The sequence below is a fragment of the Schistocerca serialis genome, chromosome 1, assembly GCF_023864345.2.
Source record: "Schistocerca serialis cubense isolate TAMUIC-IGC-003099 chromosome 1, iqSchSeri2.2, whole genome shotgun sequence".
Taxonomy (NCBI): domain Eukaryota; kingdom Metazoa; phylum Arthropoda; class Insecta; order Orthoptera; family Acrididae; genus Schistocerca; species Schistocerca serialis.
In genome coordinates, this window is record NC_064638.1 from 850,563,842 (window position 1) to 850,586,772 (window position 22,931).

Sequence of the window (22,931 nt, forward strand, 5' to 3'; positions counted from 1 at the left end):
CATTACATATCCGTACAGATTGCTACACTCAACTAACTGTATAACAATTAACGCATTTTGCCAATCTTGGCACCACTTAAAAATCTTATCAAGGTCTGACTGAACATCATCGCAGCTTTGCTCACTGTCCGTACTTCATAATAGAAGGGGCGATCGAAAAGTTTCCGTTCGAAGGCCAAACAGTCGAGAATCTGTATGCCAATCAGTCAAAGCGCCGTGTGGAATGAATCAATCACCCCATCGACCCACTAGGTTGAAGATACCCACCTGTTGGTAAAACATGTGTCCTGCTGCGTGTAGTAGTCCGTAGCTGCCTGCTGTATATCCTCGACCGACATGAATCGTCGATCCCACATGGCCTTTTTGAACGGACAGAAGGCGTGATAATGGCGTCAGGACTACAGGGCGGGTAGACTGAATATCTCGTGTCCGCAGTTCGTGGTCTCGCGGTCGCGTTCTCGCTTCCCGAGCATGGGGTCCCGGGTTCGATTCCCGGCGGGGTCAGGGATTTTCACCTGCCTTGAGATGACTGGGTGTTTCATTCATGAATGTGGCGAGATTGGGCTGCACAAAGGTTGGGAATTTGTATGGGCGCTGATAACCGCGCAGTTGAGCGCCCCACAAATCAATCATCATCATCATCATCATTGAATATCTCGCACTTGTCTTCCAGTTGAGGCTAAAGTCGGAGATCTATCGGTGTCTTGAGTCGAATACGACCAACACGTAGACGCGTCGAGTCACCATTCCACAGTGGTGGTTTTGGGCAGACATGCTGCGAAAAGAATAACACGACATTGGTCCTGTTGAACGCATTTAGTACTAAAGTCTCCATAGTTCACGTTTCCGCATTTGCCGCACGCACTTCGGAAGACGAGACTGCCACACTAATCTCTTTCCTATATGTCGGTGTTTATAAGCTCACCGGGCGAAAAATCAGTCACCCATATGAAATTATTAAAAGCGTAATATAATCCAGCCCCTGGACTTGACAACCCTGGATCCGGTTAGGAAGTGTGCCCACAACGTTGTACGTGAACATCGCATCCATGTTAAGCCACTCGCTGAGGATTTGTCGTACAGTTCCACAAAACTGCGGGATTGCTAATGTCGGCATTTTACCCGCTGTTCCGACACGTTCCACAGATTTCCTATGGGGTTCAAGTCAGATAATTTTTCAGGCCAGTTGAGATTCGAAAGTGATGGAGTGTGTTCGGTAAACCACTCGCATATTCTTCCAGCCCGATGAACTTTGCTGTTCTCGTCTTTTGTGCCTGTGTGAGCAATAGCTTCTCGTGAGGTGACAGACTCCGATGTTCATTTCGTGCAGTTCCCGTCGCAATGTTATCCCGCTAACAGGTTGGGATGGACCTTCATTGCCGGCCGCTGTGGCCGAACGGTTCTAGGCGCTTCAGTCTGGAACTGCGCGACCGCTACGGTCGCAGGTTCGAATCCTGCCTCGGGCATGGATGTGTGTGATGTCCTTAGGTTAGTTAGGTTTAAGTATTTCTGAGTTCTAGGGGACTGATGACCTCAGGTTTTAAGTCCCATAGTGGTCAATCAGGATCTCTTTCAGACCGTAATTCTGACTTGGTTTTCTGTGGCCACGTGTGTTACACCACTGCTTGTAGACATGTGGAAGACTCCGCATCTTCACACGTTGTATGGCCACGGGCGCGGCCAAACACGATTGCCCCTTTTTGCCATTGTCACGTCGCTGCATTTGCCATGTTTACGTACAATGTTGGTTTGAAACATAAATGTCTCCCTGATTGCAGCTGCCTTATGCTCACGTAGAGGAAGAGCGCGTGCGGTTGAGCAGGTGACTCGATCGCTGCACCATCTATAAAGGCTTGACGATTCATCTGTGCGTGAGCCCTGAGCTGGCTCATAATAATTATTATTATTATTATTATTATTATTATTATTATTATTTTGCCTGGCGACTTTACATAAAATGGTCCAAATGGCTCTGAGCACTATGGGACTGAGGTCATCAGTCCCCTAGAACTTAGAACTAGTTAAACCTAACTAACCTAAGGACATCACACACATCCATGCCCGAGGCAGGATTCTAACCTGCGACCGTAGCGGTCTCGCGGTTCCAGACTGCAGCGCCTAGAACCGCACGGCCACTTCGGCCGGCACACTCCGGAGTTACTCTAGATCTGTCAGTGACTCTCCATCCAAGGTAACATATTGTGTTCTACCAACCAAGAAATTCTCAATGTAGTCACAAATCTCTATTGGTTCCCCATATAAGCGTACTTTCGATGATTAGCGTATGTGTGTTACTGAGTCAAATGCCCTTTGAATGCCAAGAAAAACTGCGTCTGTCTGTCTTTGATCCTTGGCTTTCAGTATGTCATGTTAGAAAAGTAAGAGTTGGGTTTCACAGATTCGATGTTATGGGAATATGTGCTGGTTGGCATGGAGGAGGTCATTTGTTCTTCTTGTAGATTGGCGCGACCTGTGCTATCTTCAAAGCACTGGGCACAGTTTCAATTCCAGAGATCTTCGGTGTATTATGGTTCCAAGAAGTGTTAACGCAGTCACAAACTCGGTATAGAATCTGATACGGGTTCCACCTGTCCCGGGAGCGTTGTTTAGTTGTAACGATTTCAGCTGTTTCTCAACGTCACTGTCATTAGTAATCTCTCTTACTCATCTTTGCAGTGGTACGAGTATTAAATTGATGCATTCCTTTATAAAGGAACATTTGAAAACGGCGTTAAGAATTTCTGCTTTTGCTTTTGTACTTTGTTTCAGTTGCTGTCTCACCCATGAGCGTCTGGACGCTTAACTTTGGTGCCACTAACAGCCTTTACATACAATGCCGCTACCTGAGCGAAAAGTTTCAGGAACCGCATTAAGATAAGAATAGCTGAGTCTTGGTCCTAGATGACATCTTGCCAGTCAGGCTTAAATGGTTTTCTAACTGTATTTTACGCGTAACTAATACTGCTTTTCGACATGGTCGTGGCCGTTAAGACCATGTGATATCCAAGGAATGCTAGTGAATCCTCTACAGTTGCAGAATGTGGTTGTTTGATAAGCTGTTTCTCCGAGGAACAGATCTATTTTCAGGAGGGTGGAGACTCGAATCTTCATCCGGCCATCCTGATTTAGGTTTTCTGTGATTTACCTAAATTACTTCTGGTAAGTATTGGGATTGTTCCCACAAGGCCATGGCGGACGGAAGACAGTCTCCACTTGCTGTTTATACGTCCTATCTTTCTGAATAATTCGCTACAGAAAGGAATAAATGAAATGGCCGCTTTCTTCTGAGGTTCCTCAGGAGGAGGAGGAGGAGGAGGAGATCTTCATTTATCTCTTCTCTCGAGAAAATAGATTTCATGTAGTGCATTCAATTCAGAGCACGCGCGCCTGTGGTAAAGCGAGAATGAAATGTTCAAATTGTTCCTCATACTTCATAAACGGTTTGGGATACTGTCGTAAATTACTAATCTGTTTTCCTCTCAGTTGCTAGTTTAATACTGCACTGTTTCAGGATTGTGTCCCAATTTCATCAACACTAGAATGTTGGCGAATCTTCGTAAGCTCTGCTGTGTTTTGGCAAAAGATGCAAGTTGTAACATGTCACGAGAGAAATTTTGGTATTATTCAGAAGGTTAACAAGTCAGTCCAAAATAAGTCGCTTTTTTTTGTGGCATTTTCAATAGAATTCTGTAACTCAGAATTTTTTTCTAAACATCAATGATCTGCTTCATCTCAAATATCTTTTGACATGTGACAGATATAATCTATTTTCATCTTGATCAGCAGTTTCCTGCGGCCCATAAATGAAATTAACCACATTTTTACGAACAGACCTATTCTCCTTTTTGGCTCTGGAACAGTTCTTCTTGAGATGATATATTTTATAGCTTTGAAGCTGTGGTCCCTTTGACAACTTGCAGAAGCGTGTTAACTACTCGTCAATGGAAAAAATAATCATCAATATCTTTGGTGAACCAAAAGATGTTTTGAGGTGAAAATACGATCAAAATAATGTGGTGCTAGGTGTGAATTTTTTTATATGTCTTTGATCTCTGAATGTAGCAAATAAAGCTTTCGTTTTACTACTAGTTCTTCATTATTAAAAACATACCGAGTTAAAATATTCCACTGAAATTGCGGAATAAGAAGAGATTTATTGGCTATTTACACATTTTCTTCTTCAGAGAATCGTCATCAGTAGTGAATTTTGACCAACTGCGCCAAGATCCTGAAACAGCTGTTTTTTGTTTTTAGTCAGTAACTGAGGAAAAGGACAGGTCAGCAGTTCTTGTAATAGCACATTCTCAGTATAAAAGAACATGCCATGCCATGTTGCTGCAAAACCCACAGGAATTTTCATTTCACCAACTATCGAGGGCCTTATAAAAATTAATGTGTTTCATTGAAAAATTTATAGTTACTTGAATAACGTGGTAGATAATGAAGTTTCGTATAATAACTATAATGCATAATACTCATCTTTTTGCATGCTAACGGTTGCCAAAATATTGTATCGATATTTCAGACCGTTTGGGATATGATGAACGTCACGAATATTTCATCCTGGTTTTATCGCTGGTGTGCGCGATTAGGTTTGAGTGCGCTACATAAAATCCATTTTCTCGAGCGCTACATAAAATCCATTTTCTTGAGATAGGAGGTAGACCTCTTCCCAAGTCTAGAGAAAAGTTAAATGTGTTAGCTAAATTTCGCACGCAACAAATTACCATGTAATAAGTACCAAACGCAAATCATAGCAACCCCAATTTTATATTGCAACGTTTTAGACTTCCATACGGTGTCAATTAAATGCGAGGCATCACTGTAATAAGGCCATTACCGAAATGATGGGATCTTCACCATAAAGCTGATACATAAAGCTATAAGTAATAGCAAAATCGATTTTTTTTTTTTTTTTTTACCAAGTAGGTTCTGTAAAATTGCGAGAGACTGCAGAGCTAAGGGAGCACGCATGACGTTCTACTTGTAATACGCGATGTTATCTGCATTATGTGCAGCATGCCTAAAGATGACTGCCAAACTTCATGCAGTAAAAAATAAGACAGTAACATCAGCCGCTCTAGCCAGGGTTTTGGGCTGTGAAGATATTGCCCTCTTGCAGCTCACCATTTCATTCTAGGTTAGACTGGGGGGGAAAAGAAATTTTTCGGCGTTCCTGATGATAGCAGAGTGTTTGCCGACATATTGGGCCCTGACAATGACATCCAGCCGTTGATCCGTGAACTATTTTGTCTTGAAGTACACTGGGAGCCGGCCGCGGTGGTCTAGCGGTTCTAGGCGCTCAGTTCGGAGCCGCGCGACTGCTACGGTCGCAGGTTCGAATCCTGCCTCGGGCATGGATGTGTGTGATGTCCTTAATTTAGATAGGTCGAAGTTCTAAGTTCTAGGGGACTGATGACCATAGATGTTAAGTCCCATAGTGCCCAGAGCCATTTAAACCATTTTTTACACTGGGAGAAACCGAAGAATCGCAGCTCTTTGAGTCTGGAGTTACACTTTCTAGAAAACATTCTCTTCGTCCACTGTTGTATATTCGCTTCCTGCATTCCTACTTTCGAAATTGTAGATTGCGCCAGATATTCAGCTTTCCTTCTTTTCTGGGTACCAGATTAGGTTTCTCTTCAGATTCCATAACAACGTTTTTCCACTTTAGACTTCTACTTCCAGGAGGAGGTTACATTCATCATCAGTGTCACCTGTTGAGAAAAACCTGCCTTCTTCCAGAAGACATTCTATCTGAAAATATATTACTTTGAAGTGTTGTTTCATACTCCAAAAATATTTCGTCACTCAGATACTAAATCCATTGGGGATTTTTACTTACTAGTTCACTCTGTGTTGTAATTTAAAAGAAATAAAAATATAAACAGTTAACATTTTAAATCATTGAAATACATAAGATCATATATGTCCCATGTAAAATTATAGTTCTATGATCTAGGAACTTGAGGTGAAGTACTGTAAAATGAAATGTCTTAATATATCTAGACACTTATCTTGAAATTATTTTCTCCTTTTCTGGCATATCATTTGTCAAAAAATTAGAACAGTATTAAAAACAAAACTTATCACACATAGCAACAAATATACACAATATCACAATATTATTCCTTCTCAAAAGTACTGTCCTTTCGTGTTCATTGTTGAAACACAAAGAAAATAACAACAATGAAACCAAGCACCAACAACAGAATGCAACTTTCAAAAATAATATCTATGATGATATCATTAATTTATGAATGAACTTAATAGAATTAAGTAGTGGTACAATCAATGCTTGTAATTCAGTTCCAATTCCAAATGTAAATTTTAATATTTGGTTATATAATGGATTATCCAGCATCATTATACAGCAATGTACTTTCGCCCACATGCTAAAATCTTGCCTGAAAAGATGCTCAGGCAGTAAAATTTTCCGGAGCCTTTGCTGATGTGCGTAAAAATACTCTCTCTCTCTCTCTCTCTCTCTCTCTCATCGATAGATAATTTCATAATTGCAGCCTGCTCTTTGAAGATATCCCAGCTGCATGACAGACATAATGGCGAGTAAAGGTGACAATATGAATACCTTTATGCTTCTTCAGTATTGAACGTTAATCAGTCTGCACTAACAGAACAGTTTGGTTGAATGCTTCATATTTTCTGCTAAAACTGTTGACCCTCAATGATATTCTTATATCTCCGGCACTAGGCTATTATTCTGAGACATGAAACCAATTGTGCTGTTTTCGTTTGATATATTTGTTTCCTGTGGAGTAAATTCGACTTCCCAACAATTGACAGTACATCAGTAGTGAATGTGAGTACTAACTGCATTCTCGGATTCTGATCGTTATTCCTGTATTGCCTTATTGCATCGCACTGTTAAGCTCAGTAAGATACACATTGTCGTTGCATGCAGTAACTCCGAAGATCCAGGTTCCAGGTAGATGGAAACACACTTTTTTTTTTTTTTGGTGGTGGGGGGGGGGGGGGGGGGGAGATGCATATAAACTTTTAAAATACACCACATTCGCCATTGACTGTAGAAATTATTTATTTTAAAATTCCAATTTCGGCCATTTTCAAGTGGTACTGCAAAAGTTTTTAGCTCGCTTCATTGCTGTAGATGTTGTCATAATTTTAACATTGATATATTTTGGAATTAGTTGGCTTTACTTTGCTTGTTAAACTTTGTACACTCTTTCCTCAGCAATTTAATCTTTGTACATTGAAAATGCAGTAAAACCTCATACGCCTGGCTAGATACACAACTGATTAAGGAAATTCTACATGGTTGTGAACCCCAACCATGAACTTTGATTTTGCACCCCTCTCCCCTGCCCACTGTCGCCAATCTACTCCATCACTCATTCTCCCTTCCCCCTAATGACACACACACACACACACACACACACACACACACACACACACACACACAGAGAGAGACAGAGAGAGAGAGAGAGAGAGAGAGAGAGAGAGAGAGAGAGATAGAGAGAGAGAGAGAGAGAGAGAGAGAGCACTTCATGGGTTGTCTGCTCTTGGCTACCCCTGTAGAAAATGATATTCTGGCATATTAAATCCATATAATACGTGAAATGAAACTGGAAAAAGTTCTGAATGTTTATTTGCAATCTATGTAAATGTCTTCAGTCTAGAATGGACTACTTCAAAAATATTTGTGGATTTTAAAAGTTGCTCAAGTTATTGTAAATGACTTTAAAACAATATTCTCAGAAGCTCTGACTATTGATGCATCTTTGCAATGACTTCCTAGTACTCTTAACAGCTATACTCTGTGCTGTATATTTCAGCTAAAACAGATGTTTTGACACTTTAGTACACGTAAAGGTCTCAGATGGTGATCACCCTGTTCCCTGTGATGATTTTAAATCACGCAGTAAAGTAAAAATAAGGCTTTTACAACCTGTTCGTGATTGTGTCATTAGAAATGTATCGTACAAGTGTCAGCTGACTTGTACATTGTGGGCAGCTAACCTGAAGAATGAATGACGGTGTAGAAACGGCATACCATCTTTTTGTGAAATTAGTACTTTAATACCAGATGGCTCTGGCTCTGGTAAATGGTGTGGTAAAAGCAGTTAAATTTTCAAGTTTTCCATGATTTGAATTCACTGGCTCCGTTATTAACATCTGAAAGACTGGATCACCACATGACCTATTGTTTAAATGCTAGCTGTCACATTATTATGTGTTGCTAAAAGCAACATAGGAATAATAAACAAAAGTTGTAAGGTACTATATTGATCATTTGGTATATTTTGTATATGTTAGATTGAAAGGTCTTTGTTCCCGGTAGCCCACATAAGATGATCATCTCGTGAAAGAGATACTGCGGCTCATTGTTAGCATCAACACATTTTTGCAGAACCTACAAATTCTCCTTTAGTGTTTCTTGAGGAAAAAAACCGTGGGAGTACTAACAAATTTCTGAATTCAGTGTGTGGGCACTGTGTAGGTGCATGCTGAGGGTGGTGAATCGGAGGCGAGTGCTTCACCCAGCTCGGCTCTGTCATTGTCATCGGTGGGCAGCACAAGCTGTGGCAGTACTGTTGTCACCTCAGCAACATCCCTGTCACAGTCGCCGCTGCAGCAACAGCAGCAGCAGCAGCAGCATAGCCAGCAGCCTGCTCGGCACATATACAAGCCAAAGTTCCATAAGGCGGTACTCTACCAGCAGGTAAGCATTGATTTACACACTTTCTGGTTCAATATTGGAATGGTTGCTCACAGAGTGCTTGAGACAAAAAAAACTACAAACTGACATGGCAGATCAGGCATACAACAGGAATCAGTAATCACATAGGAACTGGGGATCACAAATGCCGTGAGAGGGCGCTGCAGTCATAAGAGAGTATTGCCATACAAAATGGGCAGAGCGCACAGAGAACAGTGCCATTCATGCAGTGGAAGCATTGGGGGGCTAGCTACACGTACCACAAAATGGGTGAGGTGCATTTGATTTATGGCGCACTCAACTACAATTGATGAGAAGCTGTGCGATTGTGTTGTTCGAAATATCCCGATAGAAAAGTGCCATATCTTAAGTTATTAGCCACCCTGCAGTGCTGATTGTGTGAAACTGCCCCATTCCATGTGCACAAGCCAAATGCTATTAGCCAACAGACAGCCCAGGCAGTTGCAGTGGGAGAAAGGGTGCAGTGTACATCATCAACATGTACACAAGATGTATGACGCTGGTACACGCAACCCACTGTCTGGTGCGTTTTCCACAATGAAGCGAAGCACTGCATCCATTTCATTTTCAACGTGTCCGGATGTTGCAACTGGTGGACTACACCAAGTGCATTGGATTTTCACCATGGTTTCTGCAGGAATCTGCTGCAGATCAAAGCTTCACAGTGAGTGTCCTCTTCACTGACGAGGACGTGATCTCTCTTCAGGGTGTGATGAATGTTCACAACCTGCATATGTGGGCGGATGTGAACCCATATGTAACATGTACACATGCTTCTAAATGCAAATTTATCCTTAATGTGTGGGCTGGCTTTCTCATAAACTTTTTAATTGGGCCATACATTCTCCGTAACTGACTTGACAGTTGCATGTATCCTGCCGGACACGATTAATGATATTCCCATGCCTGTTTATAATCGCATTCACTTTCAGCACAATGGGGAACCCCACCACACGCGTTTCAGCAAAGTGAGGGAACATATGCAGGCAAATTCTCCCAGCTATTGGATTGTTTGCAGTGGACCAGTTGACTGGCGACCATTCTCCAGTTGATTTTTTCCTGTGGGGGGTATCTGAAGGTCCTTGTGTATGGAAAACACCTGTTACATCGCTGGAGGACTTAGTGGGCAGGATTGTTGCAGCAGCAGGTTGCCTTTGAGATACGTCTGGTATGTCTCAGTGCGTGTGGACAATAAGCATTAATTTGTAACATGTGACTAAAAAGCTGCAACGCCGCTTAGAAGCTCTGGGTAGCCTTTGTGAGACTCTGTTCCTATGTGGTTACTGATCCTTGTTGTATAGCCAATGCACAGTGTCAGTTTGTAATTTTTTTTTTTTAAATGTACCTGTATAAGAAACTAATAATGTAGTGCCACTGTGTGATAAATGTTGCAATTGAGAATAATGATATAATTTGCCCAAATGTTGTCAGACAGCTTTCATATTTTAAAATGAGGGATGCCATTCTCAACATGTGCGTAAGGCGTTAATAGAATAAATACCACACAATATGCAGAAGGTGCCTATGAGTGAAATACACTTATCTTTGTGTGTGTGTGTGTGTGTGTGTGTGTGTGTGTGTGTGTGTGTGTGTGTGTGTGTGTGTGTGTGTGTGTATTTTCCATAATATTAAAGTTACCATCGGGTTATCAATAAATCACCACCGTTGAATCATTACTGTCTGATAAGGTAAATTAATGACAACTATCATGAGTTGAAAAAAATTGTATTGTGGCTAAATACAGACGTAACAGCCACTGATATGTACAAAATGTGAGTTGTTTTAAAATCACTTATTTGTTATCTTCGTTATAGTAATAAGAGATTCATAATTCATCTTTTTTGTGCAGTTCATAGGATTTAGAAAACCATGAAGAAGTACAATGTGTCACTGTGGTTTATGCCATTAGCTAGTAGCCCAGAACAGCAGAATTCTTGTTTCTGTACAAGGTAGAGAGATACATAGAAAAAATGTCATTTTGTGACAGTTATCAGTATTATACACAGTGTTTAGATACTGAAACTAACAAACACTCAATCACAGAAAGGTTAGAAATTTTGTCATATGTTGATGATAACTTCTGAAAACTGATAAATGCAACTCATCAGAGATTGATTATCAAGCAGTTTCATCCAAAAATGAAATTCTAGAATTATAATAAAATATTAAGTCTTACAAATGAACAATATCAGTAAAAAGCTACATGAATGCACCTTATTTTTTCCCAGCATCTGGATTACTCATCATACCTCTCATACCTGATTGCTTTTATTTGGAAAAAAAATATTGATGTAATTACTTTCCAAGTTGTTGTTAGCCCATGTAAGATTTTTGTTTGAAGTATTAGGTAGCATTAAAGCAAATATAGTTATTAGGGGACATGGCATTTGACAACCTACGTACAATATATTTTAATTTTTTTCTCCATGTCGGGGGGAGTTCAGCTGCAGTCTCTTACAAGGAAAAAAATTGTATATCAACCCAGTGAGACTTACCAATTTTCCAGCTACAGTCTTTTGGTCTGCCCAGTTTAATGTAGAATTTTGACAGTTAATATCTTTGTTACATGGCACAAGCACCTGGTAGTTGTGACGTCACCTCCTGGACCATCACAGTTTCTCGAGACTTCCACTAGGTTGTGATGAACTTACAATATGAACATGTTAAATTTATAACTTCTCTTGTGTAATTATATTATTTCTACATTGAAAATTATGTAGCAATGTTTGTTGTAAATAGCATGACAAGTGCTAGTGTACTATAAACAGACTTCTGTTCCTAGAGATTTAGGTAACTATTGTCTTTGAAACATAGGAGTGTTAGTATTAAGGTGCAGTGTAAGATAAATAGCAGCTTTTTAATACAACTAAAACAGCAGCAGCTATTTTCGTAGTAATGTCTGTCCCACTAATTATCTAGATATCACATTCAGAATATGAATCTTATTGTGTTTTTGTGGAATTATCTGTATCAGAAGTCTGATGGAAAAGGCTTCTATGTATTAAAAGATAGTTTCATCACAGTTATCATTTTAGCAAATGAATTAAAAAAAAAAAAAAACCTGTGGGACATACACCTGAGGAAATAAGAAAGAAAATGGAAACTGAGAAATGGGATTTATATCCTTTCATTAGAGGCAATAATGATACTAAGTGACAAGGTAACAGATTTGTTGAGGCCGAGCAATAGCATGATGCTGGCAGACAGCAGATGCAGCAAAGTGCTGTGACTGTGTTGTTGAAAAACAGAAAGCAGTCATAACATACAATAAAACAGGGGAGAGAGCAGCACTGATGACGGAGCCAAATATGTGAGGTGATGGAAATTATGATAATGAAGATGCAATGGAAACAATGAACCTCTAATGTAATGAATATTTTGTGACAAAATTTGTACCAGGCCAGTAATCGAACCCAAATTCACTGCATTTCATAGGAAGTTGCCTTAATCCTTGGGCAATTAATATGTACCCAAATGGCAAGGTAAACTACGGTCAAGTACCTTACTGTACGGGAGAACCTCTGGTTTTAGTCCTCAGAAATTATAGGAGGAAACGTAAAAGATTTTGAGTCTAACCTGGACTCTTGCTCAGGTAGCCGAATGGTTGAGGCGACTGCTCGCAAGGAGGAGGAAATCTGAGTTGAAGTCCTAGCAGGCACGAACTTTCGTTAGTCACGATATGTTCATTGAAGGAGAAAAATATTTTTTTGTGTGTTTGATATGTGTATTTTAGTACTGGACTCGGACTTCTTGTCCAGCCAAAGAATCAATATGAGGGAAAGGTCGGAGATACTTGGGCTATATACCACAGCTGCAGCTTCCTCCTACAGAGGATGCAGCTTCTGCCACGGACAAGACACATGGGCTGTCCACTGATAAAACAGTGTCCATAAACACACTGGCCCTGCACTTGTCCAGCAATTCTCACTATTCTCTTAAGACTTTGATACAAGCCAGTGATAGTTGAGTGAATGGCCTTGCCTATGCTCGTTTTTCAATTTAGATCACTCCCTGGACGTGTGTGAATGCTTATGATGACTTTTGCTATGCTCTAGACTTTGCTTCTTGCTAACCATTCACTCTGTAACTCCACTGCCATCGACCTGAGGAACCGCATGTTTATTCCACCGGTCTCTGTGTCACTGCCAGTACGAGTGATCAGTTAGAGTAGCAACTGCAACTGCAAAAACCACCACAGTAATAGAAATACAAGCAGTAGGAAAATAGCTACAACAGGAATTGCTTTTAAGACTACTGCAAAACCAATAGCTGCATGCATCTGCAGCATTACCGCCTCCCCTCTCAGCCATAAACTTACTTTCATGATGCAAACAAATGTCTCTAGGTCTGTTTAGGTCATTTTGTTCTTCATGAAATAACTGATCTTGAACATCAGAATACACTCTTACTGTAGTATAGTAATGAATTGTATGAAGCATTGCAAAAGCTATGCCCACTCTGAATCTTCAGCAGTTAGAGCTTTTCTTAGGTTTGTGGTTTGCTGACTCACTATTACTGTCACCGAACCCACAACTGTGCTCAAATTTAATCAGTGTGTCAACCAACGCAAGCAGACAAGTGCAGCTTGGGCCACTGACTTGCAAGCCCTAGCACAATAATTAATCTGTCATATTGTTATATGTATGGGTTCTGATAATAAAGTTAATAATGTCAAGGCTTTAGAGTCATCTGATCAAAAACTGAGTGATGTGCTAAAAATTTCCAAAGCTCATGAAGTAACAGCATCAGTGCGGCTATGTTTAATTATACTTTTAGTGTTGACTTAAGTAGTAGTTGAACTAGTCATCACTGTCATGTTCTATGATCAACTGATGGCAACCAATCACCACCACCACCATTGCCATCACTACCACCACCACCACTACCCAGTTTACTGAGCCCTTGATTGTCTGGTAACCTGATGGAGTGAGGTTCAGTAGAGCAGTAATTAGTGATCTATCATCCTCGTTGTTAGTAAAAACTCACAGGAACAGAAGTATTTTGTTTACCATCATAGTGACCGAATGTGAGTGGAAGCTCATAAAAAGCTTCCTCGAATGTCTTTCAAAGGCTCCCAGAGAAGTTAGTGCAATCAAATCAGTCCAGATTGAAACCTGAGGCGTCAATGAAATCGCTGCCTGTTCAGTGATGTCGCTGCCTGTTCAGTGATGTCGCTTGTTTTGCATGCCACAAACCAGGGCTTTTAGCAAAAGTCTGCCTTGGCCTGTGAGTTTATAATAACAGGTGCCAGTGTGCTCCACACAATCTTTCCAGTGCCAATAGTGCCAGCAGACAGGCTTCGGAAGCTCGTGCTGCAGCTGGAAATTAATGGAGCAATAACAGACTTCCAGTTTGGACAAAGGAATGGCTGAGTGTCTGATTAATGTGCACGCATACAGCACATCTGCTCCTCACAGCTGTGGTACCTTCAGCACAAAGTGGTGACATACAGTGGACAATCAGTCCTATTGCCAGCTCAAATCATAGTCCAGAGTAGGTATAAAAATGGAGCTGATAGTATACTTTTGAATGACAACTAATATTTTTGGCTTGGACACTTTTGCACCAGTTGTATCGTGTTTCAACTGTGATTCCATTCAAAAAACTTGATACATTATGTACCAGTATAAGTAAGCATTTGAACCTACATTAGGTTGTGCAATGTAGTTCCAACACCATGTATCCTTAAAGCAGTTAGCAGTTTAGTAGAGTACACTCAGTGCCTTCCACCATGTGTGATCAAGTGCAAGCAGAACTGGAGAGACTGCAAAGTATGGGAATAATATCTCCAGTATTGTCTATCCAGTGGATAATGCCCATGGTAGTAGTTAAGAAGCCAAATGGATGACTTAGAATTCATGGTTATTTTAAGGCTACCATTAATACTCAAGCTAACACAGATCAATATCCCATTCCCAGATCAGAGAACTTTCGACGAAATTGGCTGGGGGCCATATTTTTCCAGGACAGATCTAACTGTGAAGCCTATCTTCAATTACCAGGAAATAATGAGACAACACTTTTTTGTGGTTACTACACTATTAGACAGCTATTTGGGGTGACAAGCACTTGCACAGGGTTTCAGAGATACTTCAAACCCAAGGTTTTCATTGTCACCTCGAAAAATGTAGTTTCTTTGAATCAAATATAAAGTTCCTAGCACATACATTAATGAATGAAGGGCTCGCGCCCACAGAGGATCATGTGGACACAATCAGTACCTCACTAGCACATGACAACCTCAAAGAACTACACTAACTTCTGAAAAAAAGTTAGTAATTATGCAAAATTCCTTCCTGATGTGGCATAGATGTCATACCTGCTCAATCGATTATGTAAGAAAAGGAGTTAGATTCGTGTGATCAGAGGTTAGTCAGAGAGCTTTCTTGCAACTTACAAAGTGCCTTAGGTTAGTCTGTTGTCCAGCACCATACAACCCCGGGCTAATGCTAAACAATTGCAATCGATATGTTGGATTGTGACTTGCTGCAGTTCTATCCTGCAAATCTGCCAATTTGCTAGAACAGCCAATTGCATTTGCATCTGAAAACATTAAATGCGGCACATTGAAATTACTCACAAATAGAGAAATGGCACTGGCTGTCGTATGTGGCATCAAGAAGTTTGTGTGTGTCTGTGGTACCAGGTTTCAACTGATCACCAATCACAAGCCCTTTATTTTGCTGTTTGGTCCCCACTCAAAATATCCTGACAAGATGGTGCAAAGCTGCACTAGTGGGTATTGTTCCTTAGGAACTAAATATATAAGCTCCATTATTTGGACATCACACAGCAGTTAAATGCAGACACAGTCTCCAGCTTGCTGTATGTTCCAGAAGCAGTATGTGACAGGCACCAATCTGGAAGTCAGATGGGTGGTCAGAACCTTCAGAATGTAGATGCTTGAGATAATGATGACAGCTGACTCCTGGGAAGTCCACACTTGCTCGCAACATACTGGTCCATTCTGTTAAAGCACATAGTTCAGCCAAAATTCTACTGGGGTGCAAGCCCTGCACCCTCCTTCACCCCTGCACTCAACTCAATGGGACTGCCACCCACCCTCATAGCTTTATTACCATACGGGCTCCCACGTATGGTTTCGCAGTTCCGACCAGGACCTTGGGTCAACCCAAGGCATAATCAGCTCTGTCTGCAATGAGATAGTACCCTCGCCTTTAGCAACAAGCCTGCCCAAGAGACTGCCTGCAAACACTCCCACCAGTGTCAGAGTCCCCCCCCCCCCCCCCCTCCCCAAACAACCAACCGGTGGAGACTGAAAAGCTGCAGCACTCATTATCCTTCTGCAGGCAGGTCCAAGCAGCGCTCCAGAATACATGAAGTCCACAGACATTGCTGACATCAGACTCGAGCAATAATGACAAGGAAAAGACATGTGAGCGTGTGGCCTGTATTCCAGCACATCTTGCAGGCCTCCTCTCATGCACCCCCACTGTCCCCTCCTCCATCAACAAAGTCTGCACAGGTCAGGCCATTTCTGGCCTTTTATGGTGATTAAAGGGATGAACCGTTTAGTGCCTGACAGTGATTTGGATTCCTCACCCAGCACAGATTTCAATATGAATGAAAGGTAAGAAAGGCCCAGACTTTATACCGCAGTTGCAGCTTGTTATTGTGCCACCATGGGCATGTCATGTGGACTCATCAACTGATGCATCAGCATCCTTAGATATGATGGTCCCACACTTGTTAGACATTGCTTGCTGTACTCAGAACCCTTCAACACAGTCATTAATAATAGAGGGACAGGCCGCGCTTTTGTTTGTTTTGTTGATTCGAATCACTTGCTGGGTGTTTATGCACTAGTGCAAAAATTGTCAGTACACTCTGGACTTTGCTTCTGGTTAGCCATTCACTTTTTGAACTCTGCCATTCCACTGGTCTCTGCATCAATGCCGGTGCAAGTGGTAATAAATAAACAGTATTCTGCCTATGCCAAACAGGATACAAAATATATACTTACTGTACAGTACAGGGTTTTAGAAAGTGGTCAAACTTGTAGGGCAGGAAGACTCTAAATGAGGAGTTTATCACTAAAATTTCTAAGTATATACAAAGTAGAAATAATCAGTATCAACTACAAATACCTGAGAAAAACTTCAAAGCAGGGGATTGTTTGTGTGTGTGTGTGTGTGTGTGTGTGTGTGTGTGTGTGTGTGTGTGTGTGTGTGTGTGTGTGTTTGTTGCTGTTATTGAGCAAAATGGTATATTTTTCAGCAACAAGATGAAGCATCGCTCCCTGCCACTATTAATGAAGCTTCATCATCACCATTATCATCACAGTCCCTGCAACTGGAGCAACAGCAGCAGGAGCAGCAGCTGGCGACAAGCAGTGCTGATGTGCAGAACCCACTTCCTCCTCCCCCGCTTGTTTGCCATGGTGCAGCTGGCAGCCCTAGCCCTGAGGTGATAACACGTCATATCACCAATATCATCACACACAACCAGCAAGTTGTCTCCTGCAGCTGGCCCAAGAAAATGCACCTACACCGCCAACAGATGCAGCAGCAGCCAGACCACTCTTCAAGGCTTGCAGCAGCGCTATTACGCCCTAGCAGGTACAGAAATAATTGTTATTTAGTGAAAGGTGACTAGCATAGGCTTTCAACACTCTGTAGCCACTGTTGCAAGTTCTTTATTGCAGAAGATCAAAAAGTCAGATATTTTCATACCTACAAGGTACACATGTCAGTACTTGGACAGGACTGAGTAGTGGTTTGCTTGGTATTTTCCATGAAGACACTGCGAGCATAATAAAAGGAGAACAGGATGCACTTGTGGATAACCTTATGAAATTGATACTTTCTTGTACAAATTGTTGTTGTTGAAGAGGGAAAACTAAATTAAACTCCACCCAAACTGGGCTTGCATGGCCCACTGGCTCAGATGGACCACTGTGTCTTCTTCAGCCCACAGACATCTTCGTTTGTTGATTTTGAGGTGTGGGGTGGGGGGTCAGTACACTACTCTTAAAGCTGTTGTCAGTTTTTTTTTTTTTTTTTTTACATGGAACCACTACTTCTCAGTCAAGTAGATCCTCAATTAGCCAGGTTTGGTGCACCCCCCACTTGCCAACAGAACATGGGAGACCTGGATGGGCACCCATCCAAGTGTTAGCCATGCTCAGTGGTGCTCAACTTTGGTGATCTCACAAGAACAGGGGGATCCACCATGGCAGGGCTGTTGGCTAAGTTGAAGAAGGAGCTTGCTTTGAAAACAGTTTACTTTCTAGACATTCCCTATTTCTTAGACATAAGTGCTATTAGCAAAGTAGAAAGAGTGATTTTGTCTCCTTGAGACACTGGATGCTATAATGTGCGCCTTTACAAAGTGAAGATTTTGTCAATCTCCATATATTCAAGCTTTGGGGAGAGATGTGGGCTACCATCTTTTGTTCTGGTTTCATTGTTGTTGTTCCTTTTCTCACTGTTATTTTAATCACCGGAATCACACCACCACCACCACGAACAACCTGAATATCTGCTGTAACTGTGTATTACCATATTCTTTCTGTTCATACTCCTGACTGTCAGAAGTCTCTAGACTTTAAATGAGTTCCTTCTGTAGAAGAGTAAAACTATATTACTCAAGTGAAATGCTGTCAACATTTTGTATGATAAGTATTGTCACTTCCATCAACTGTATTTTACACATTTAAGCCCACTGAAAGGCAAATATTTGACAACAAAAATAGGTGAAGCTCCTTGGATAGGAAAAGTACTGCTGCATTCATTCTTGCATTTTTAAATATCATCTAATATAGCAGTGAGTTCCAGGTGGAAATGGTTAATGTAAGCTGAGGAGGATTGTGGTAAAATTATCTGTGTTGTATTGAACTTATGTAAGAAATATCCTAAAAGTTTGCAAATTAGAACTGTGTTTTTATTTTGTGGATCAATTAAGATGTTATTTGTATTCTGTGTATTTCTCACTGTTATGTGGCATGAAATTCTAGGCTGTATTGTTAGGTATTGTATTTTGATTTAATTTTGAGTTGTAGCATGTGAAAAAAAATACTTTTTTGTTCTGGTGGTTTTGAGAAGTCTATATCTTTTATACTGATCTACATAAGACATATTTAGATTACTCCCTCCAGACTTTGAACGGCAGCTGTCGTAATGTATTCCTAACAGAAAATAGAAAGTCCCAACTCTTGTTTTTTCCTACCTTAATACAGATGTCATGGAGGGACTTCATAATTATCTGTGACACTTGCATTTTATTTGGAGACCCATTTTGTCTTTTGCTTGAGGTATGCAGTCATAATACATGTGTGGTATACAATAGGTTCTAGAGTTCGACATCTATTGAACATTGGGGAAAAAAAGTATGTGGAGAATGCATATATAGTACCTTAGGTCACCGTACAATGCTTTTCAGTTACATAGCTTTCCCTTACAGCAGTTTTGAAATTTCCTAGTCAGCATTCAACATTATGTAGATTCAATATTTTCAAATTTTTATCAGTTCCGTCTCGTTGCAGTAGTAACAGCAGTTAACTGAACTGATATTGTAAATGCTTTAGTACAGTTCTACCCAGATGGGGAATTATCTTGTACATTCCAGGACAGAGGCAACTCCATCACCACGTCCATCTGAGGGCAGTAGCGCCTGTTCGACACCAGAGCCAGTAAATACAACGCTGGTGCAACAGCCACTCAATTTGTCATCACGGCCTGTCCCAGTGTTGGCGCAAGAACCAGCACCGGGTGTTGAAGCACCACAGCGTCTCAAGACAGTGGGTCAGATCCCGCCATTGGTACAGCAACATGCTGTTAGCCAGGTACTCCGTGATCACAACCATGGATGTGGGCCACCAATTGATCCTGGCCCTGACAGCAGTGCGGCACTTGCCCTCCTCAATGATCTAGCCTCTGCCACCAGCAAAGAACACACTGCTGAGAACTCCATAATCAAAAGACTGTTACTGAAACGGCGTGCTGCTGAGGCAGCAGCGGCGGCAGCGGCTGCTGCAGAGGTGGGTGCTACGTTGGAGCCCACATCCCAACTAGCTGATGATCTTCCTACTTCATCTGTGACGACTGCAAGCTTCCAGTTTGTGTGTAATGTGTGCAAGATCCCATTTCGCAGTGCAGAGAACCTAGAGACTCACCAACATTACTACTGCTCTAGGAGGCCCAGAATATCATCAGCAAGCTCGTACAGCTCTCTTGAAGAGACCAGACATCAAAGAACAGCACTGAAGGTAACCTTAATCGACAGCTCTTAAATTGTTGCATCCTGTCCAACCCCCCCCCCCCCCCCCCTCTCTCTCTCTCTCTCTCTCTCTCTCTCTCTCTCTCTTTCTCTCCCTCCCTCCCTCTCTCTGTCTGTCTGTCTGTCTGTCTGTCTCTCTCTCTCTCTGTCTCTCTCTCTCTCTCTCTCTCTCTCTCTCTCTCTCTCTCTCTCTCTCTCAGTAACTAACTCTGAAAACCACTGTTGACTGTGACCTTAATGTCTGAAGTGTCTTTCTTAAGAAAATGAAGGAACCTTTGGTTCCATATGTAAGGATTTTGTCATATTTGTCTGTTCACTGTCACTGACAAGAATGTGATTTTTGTTATTGACAATAATGTGATTTTTGTTATTGACAATAATGTGATTTTTGTTATTGACAATAATGTGATTTTCTCTATTCTTACTGGACTGTGAATGTGCTGAGGACTTTCTATCTTTACAAGTTCTTTTAGTGATACTAGTTAATCTCTTATTTTATGTCTGTCACACAAAGTATTTTACTTCAGTATTTCTACACACATTTTGAATCATCCTGCGATTCCTTCATGAAACATAATTTGAACAATAAGACAGTTACTGCATCATTGCTAATGCTATGGAGATGAAATTGTTCTTTGACATTGATGTGGAGGTATCGGGGGAACAAAGTACAACAGTAATTTTGAGTTGGTCTGTGATGTATTCACAAATGGCCCTAACTGGTAGTCATTTATCTGTGAAAGTGGTTGAAGTTTGTGGTTCAAATTTTGGACCTCAATATACAATTTTGACATATCAAAAATGTTAAAATATTTCTTGTTTTCGTCTCGTATTTCTCCTTTGTTTGCAACATAGTTTTAATTTCTTGTTCCTATTTGTCTTACTCCATTTCTTTCCTTGCTTCTGTTGCCTTAGTGTAAATTTTTAGTTATAGATTAACAAAATTTATTTCAGAATTCTGTCATGTATTCAATGCAAAGTCGGCATTACACAGACAACATAGCACAATTTCTATTTGAGCTTTTATACTCTGTTGTTGTTGCCGATGTACGTTGGGTGTTTTGGCTCTGTGGTGCCATATGTCTTAATTGTACCCTCAAGCTGTAAAAGAATTAATTACAAAAATGGTCATCACATGATTGTGTTTACTGTTCTGTAACTTGTATAAAAACTTACCTGTGAATGCTACCCCACAAAACATTGAGAACAGTTGAAAATTCGGTTAGTGTAATTTCAACACTTTGCTTCATATCGTATGATAGATGAAAAATAGAAGTACAAGAAGTTAAATAAGATATTGTATCAGAAAATATCTTCTTCAGGTGGATGTACGTGCTGCAGTGGCCAGTGGGGATCGTGTGGCTCCACCTTTTCCATCACCGGGACCTCTACTGGGTTCTACACCTCTTATTGACAGCTACAGGCCTGAAGACAAAAGACGTCGCCTTGACTCGGAACGTTCATCCTCTGCATCTTCATCTTGCTGTACGTCACCCTTACCTTCATTGCGTTCCATTGAGGAATTATCAAAGTGCCCACCGCCAGCACCACCTCGGCCCAACTCCCTTCAGATGTTTGGGGGCGAGGTGCAAATCTTGGATGCAGCTGGTGAAATGAAGACATTGCGTATAGAGCCATCAACACGTGGCAGTGGGCACAGTCCAGGGCTCACAGTTGGGCACATGGGAGGAGGGCTTGTGGTAGGTCCCTGCTCTACAACAGCTAATGTAATTGAAGGCGGGCAGCCACAGTCTCCACACATAGTCGTTACGATAGCACGCTCTGGGCTTCACTCGGGAGGCACACTTGTTCAGCTACCTACGACAACTATCAGTTCGGGAGTAGCTGGTGTCGCTGCAGCAACAATGACTCCTACACCTGCAGGAGGCAGCTCTGCTAACGGTGCACGTACGCCGAGGACTTCGGGTGGTGGTGTAGTAAGCCCAAAGCCAACTCAAAACACCCCATCCACTGTTCCTGCTGCTGCTTCTGCACCTGCTATGTTTCCAGCAGCACGTCTTGTAACCCCTAACATTGCCACACCTGATTTGGCAGTACCTGGTATTCCTCCGCCAGGTCGTCCACTGCCATTTCCTGTGGCTTTCCCTGCATTCCTTAATCCCTTAACACACATCACTGCCTACAACCCTCTGACACTCCCTCCACCATCTGTTGCAAGTGGAACCAGTGGAACTACAGGGGTGGTGACAATACAGTATGGTGGTAAAGTTATTCCTCATGTGCCTGGAATACCTGGCCCGCAGACACTTCTCCTAAGGAATACTGCCCCTCTTGATTTAGCTGTGACTAGTGGTGTAGTGCAGGCATCACCAACCACTGTAGTGGACAGTCCTCGTATGAGTCCCCAAGTATCAAAAGCCCCTGTAAAATGTTCTACCACAGGACTCATAACAGTGTCTGCTCCATCCAAGCGTGAAACACGTGATGACACCATAAGGTTACCGAGTGCATCATCTTCGCCACCAAAGAAGATGCCAAAATTGCAGTCAACGCTACCAATGATCAAGGTAGACTGTGCTTCATCTCCTGGAGAAGTCACAGTTGAGCGTTTGGTTTCTGAAGATTCTGTCAAACGTTTATCACCATCAAAACCAGTTGCAATAACACCACCACCAAGGAAAGTTTCCAGAGGTTAGTTGTAATTGTATGTTTTGTATAGTTTGAACTATTTTGTACACCTCTAAGAAATAAGTTAGTATCTATCAAAATTAAATGTGGCCGTGTGTGTGTGTGTGTGTGTGTGTGTGTGTGTGTGTGTGTGTTCTGTGTCTATAAAAACCATTATCACCCTTTTGTTAAACTCCCAACTTTTTTTCCATCAGTTGATGGATAGAAAATATCAGGTCGATCATGCTTCTTCCTTTCCTAAACCCGTGCTTTATTTCACTCAGCTCCTTTTCTATCTTCACTTCTTCGATTTAGTTAGAATCTTTAAAAAATCTTAGCTGTATGA

The 22,931-nt window shown here is 41.4% G+C and overlaps 1 protein-coding gene across 1 annotated transcript in view; it reads left to right on the plus strand.

The window, feature by feature from the left end:
- The first annotated feature begins 8,065 nt into the window (after positions 1-8,065).
- LOC126440170 (transcription factor HIVEP3-like) overlaps positions 8,066-22,931 on the plus strand; it is a 64,602-nt gene continuing 49,736 nt past the window's right edge. The window contains exons 1-5 of the mRNA XM_050090616.1: positions 8,066-8,080; positions 8,480-8,701; positions 16,958-17,298; positions 19,307-19,946; positions 21,280-22,609. Of these exons, the coding sequence (XP_049946573.1) occupies positions 8,066-8,080; positions 8,480-8,701; positions 16,958-17,298; positions 19,307-19,946; positions 21,280-22,609 (2,548 nt within the window). The remainder of the gene's footprint in view (positions 8,081-8,479; positions 8,702-16,957; positions 17,299-19,306; positions 19,947-21,279; positions 22,610-22,931) is intronic.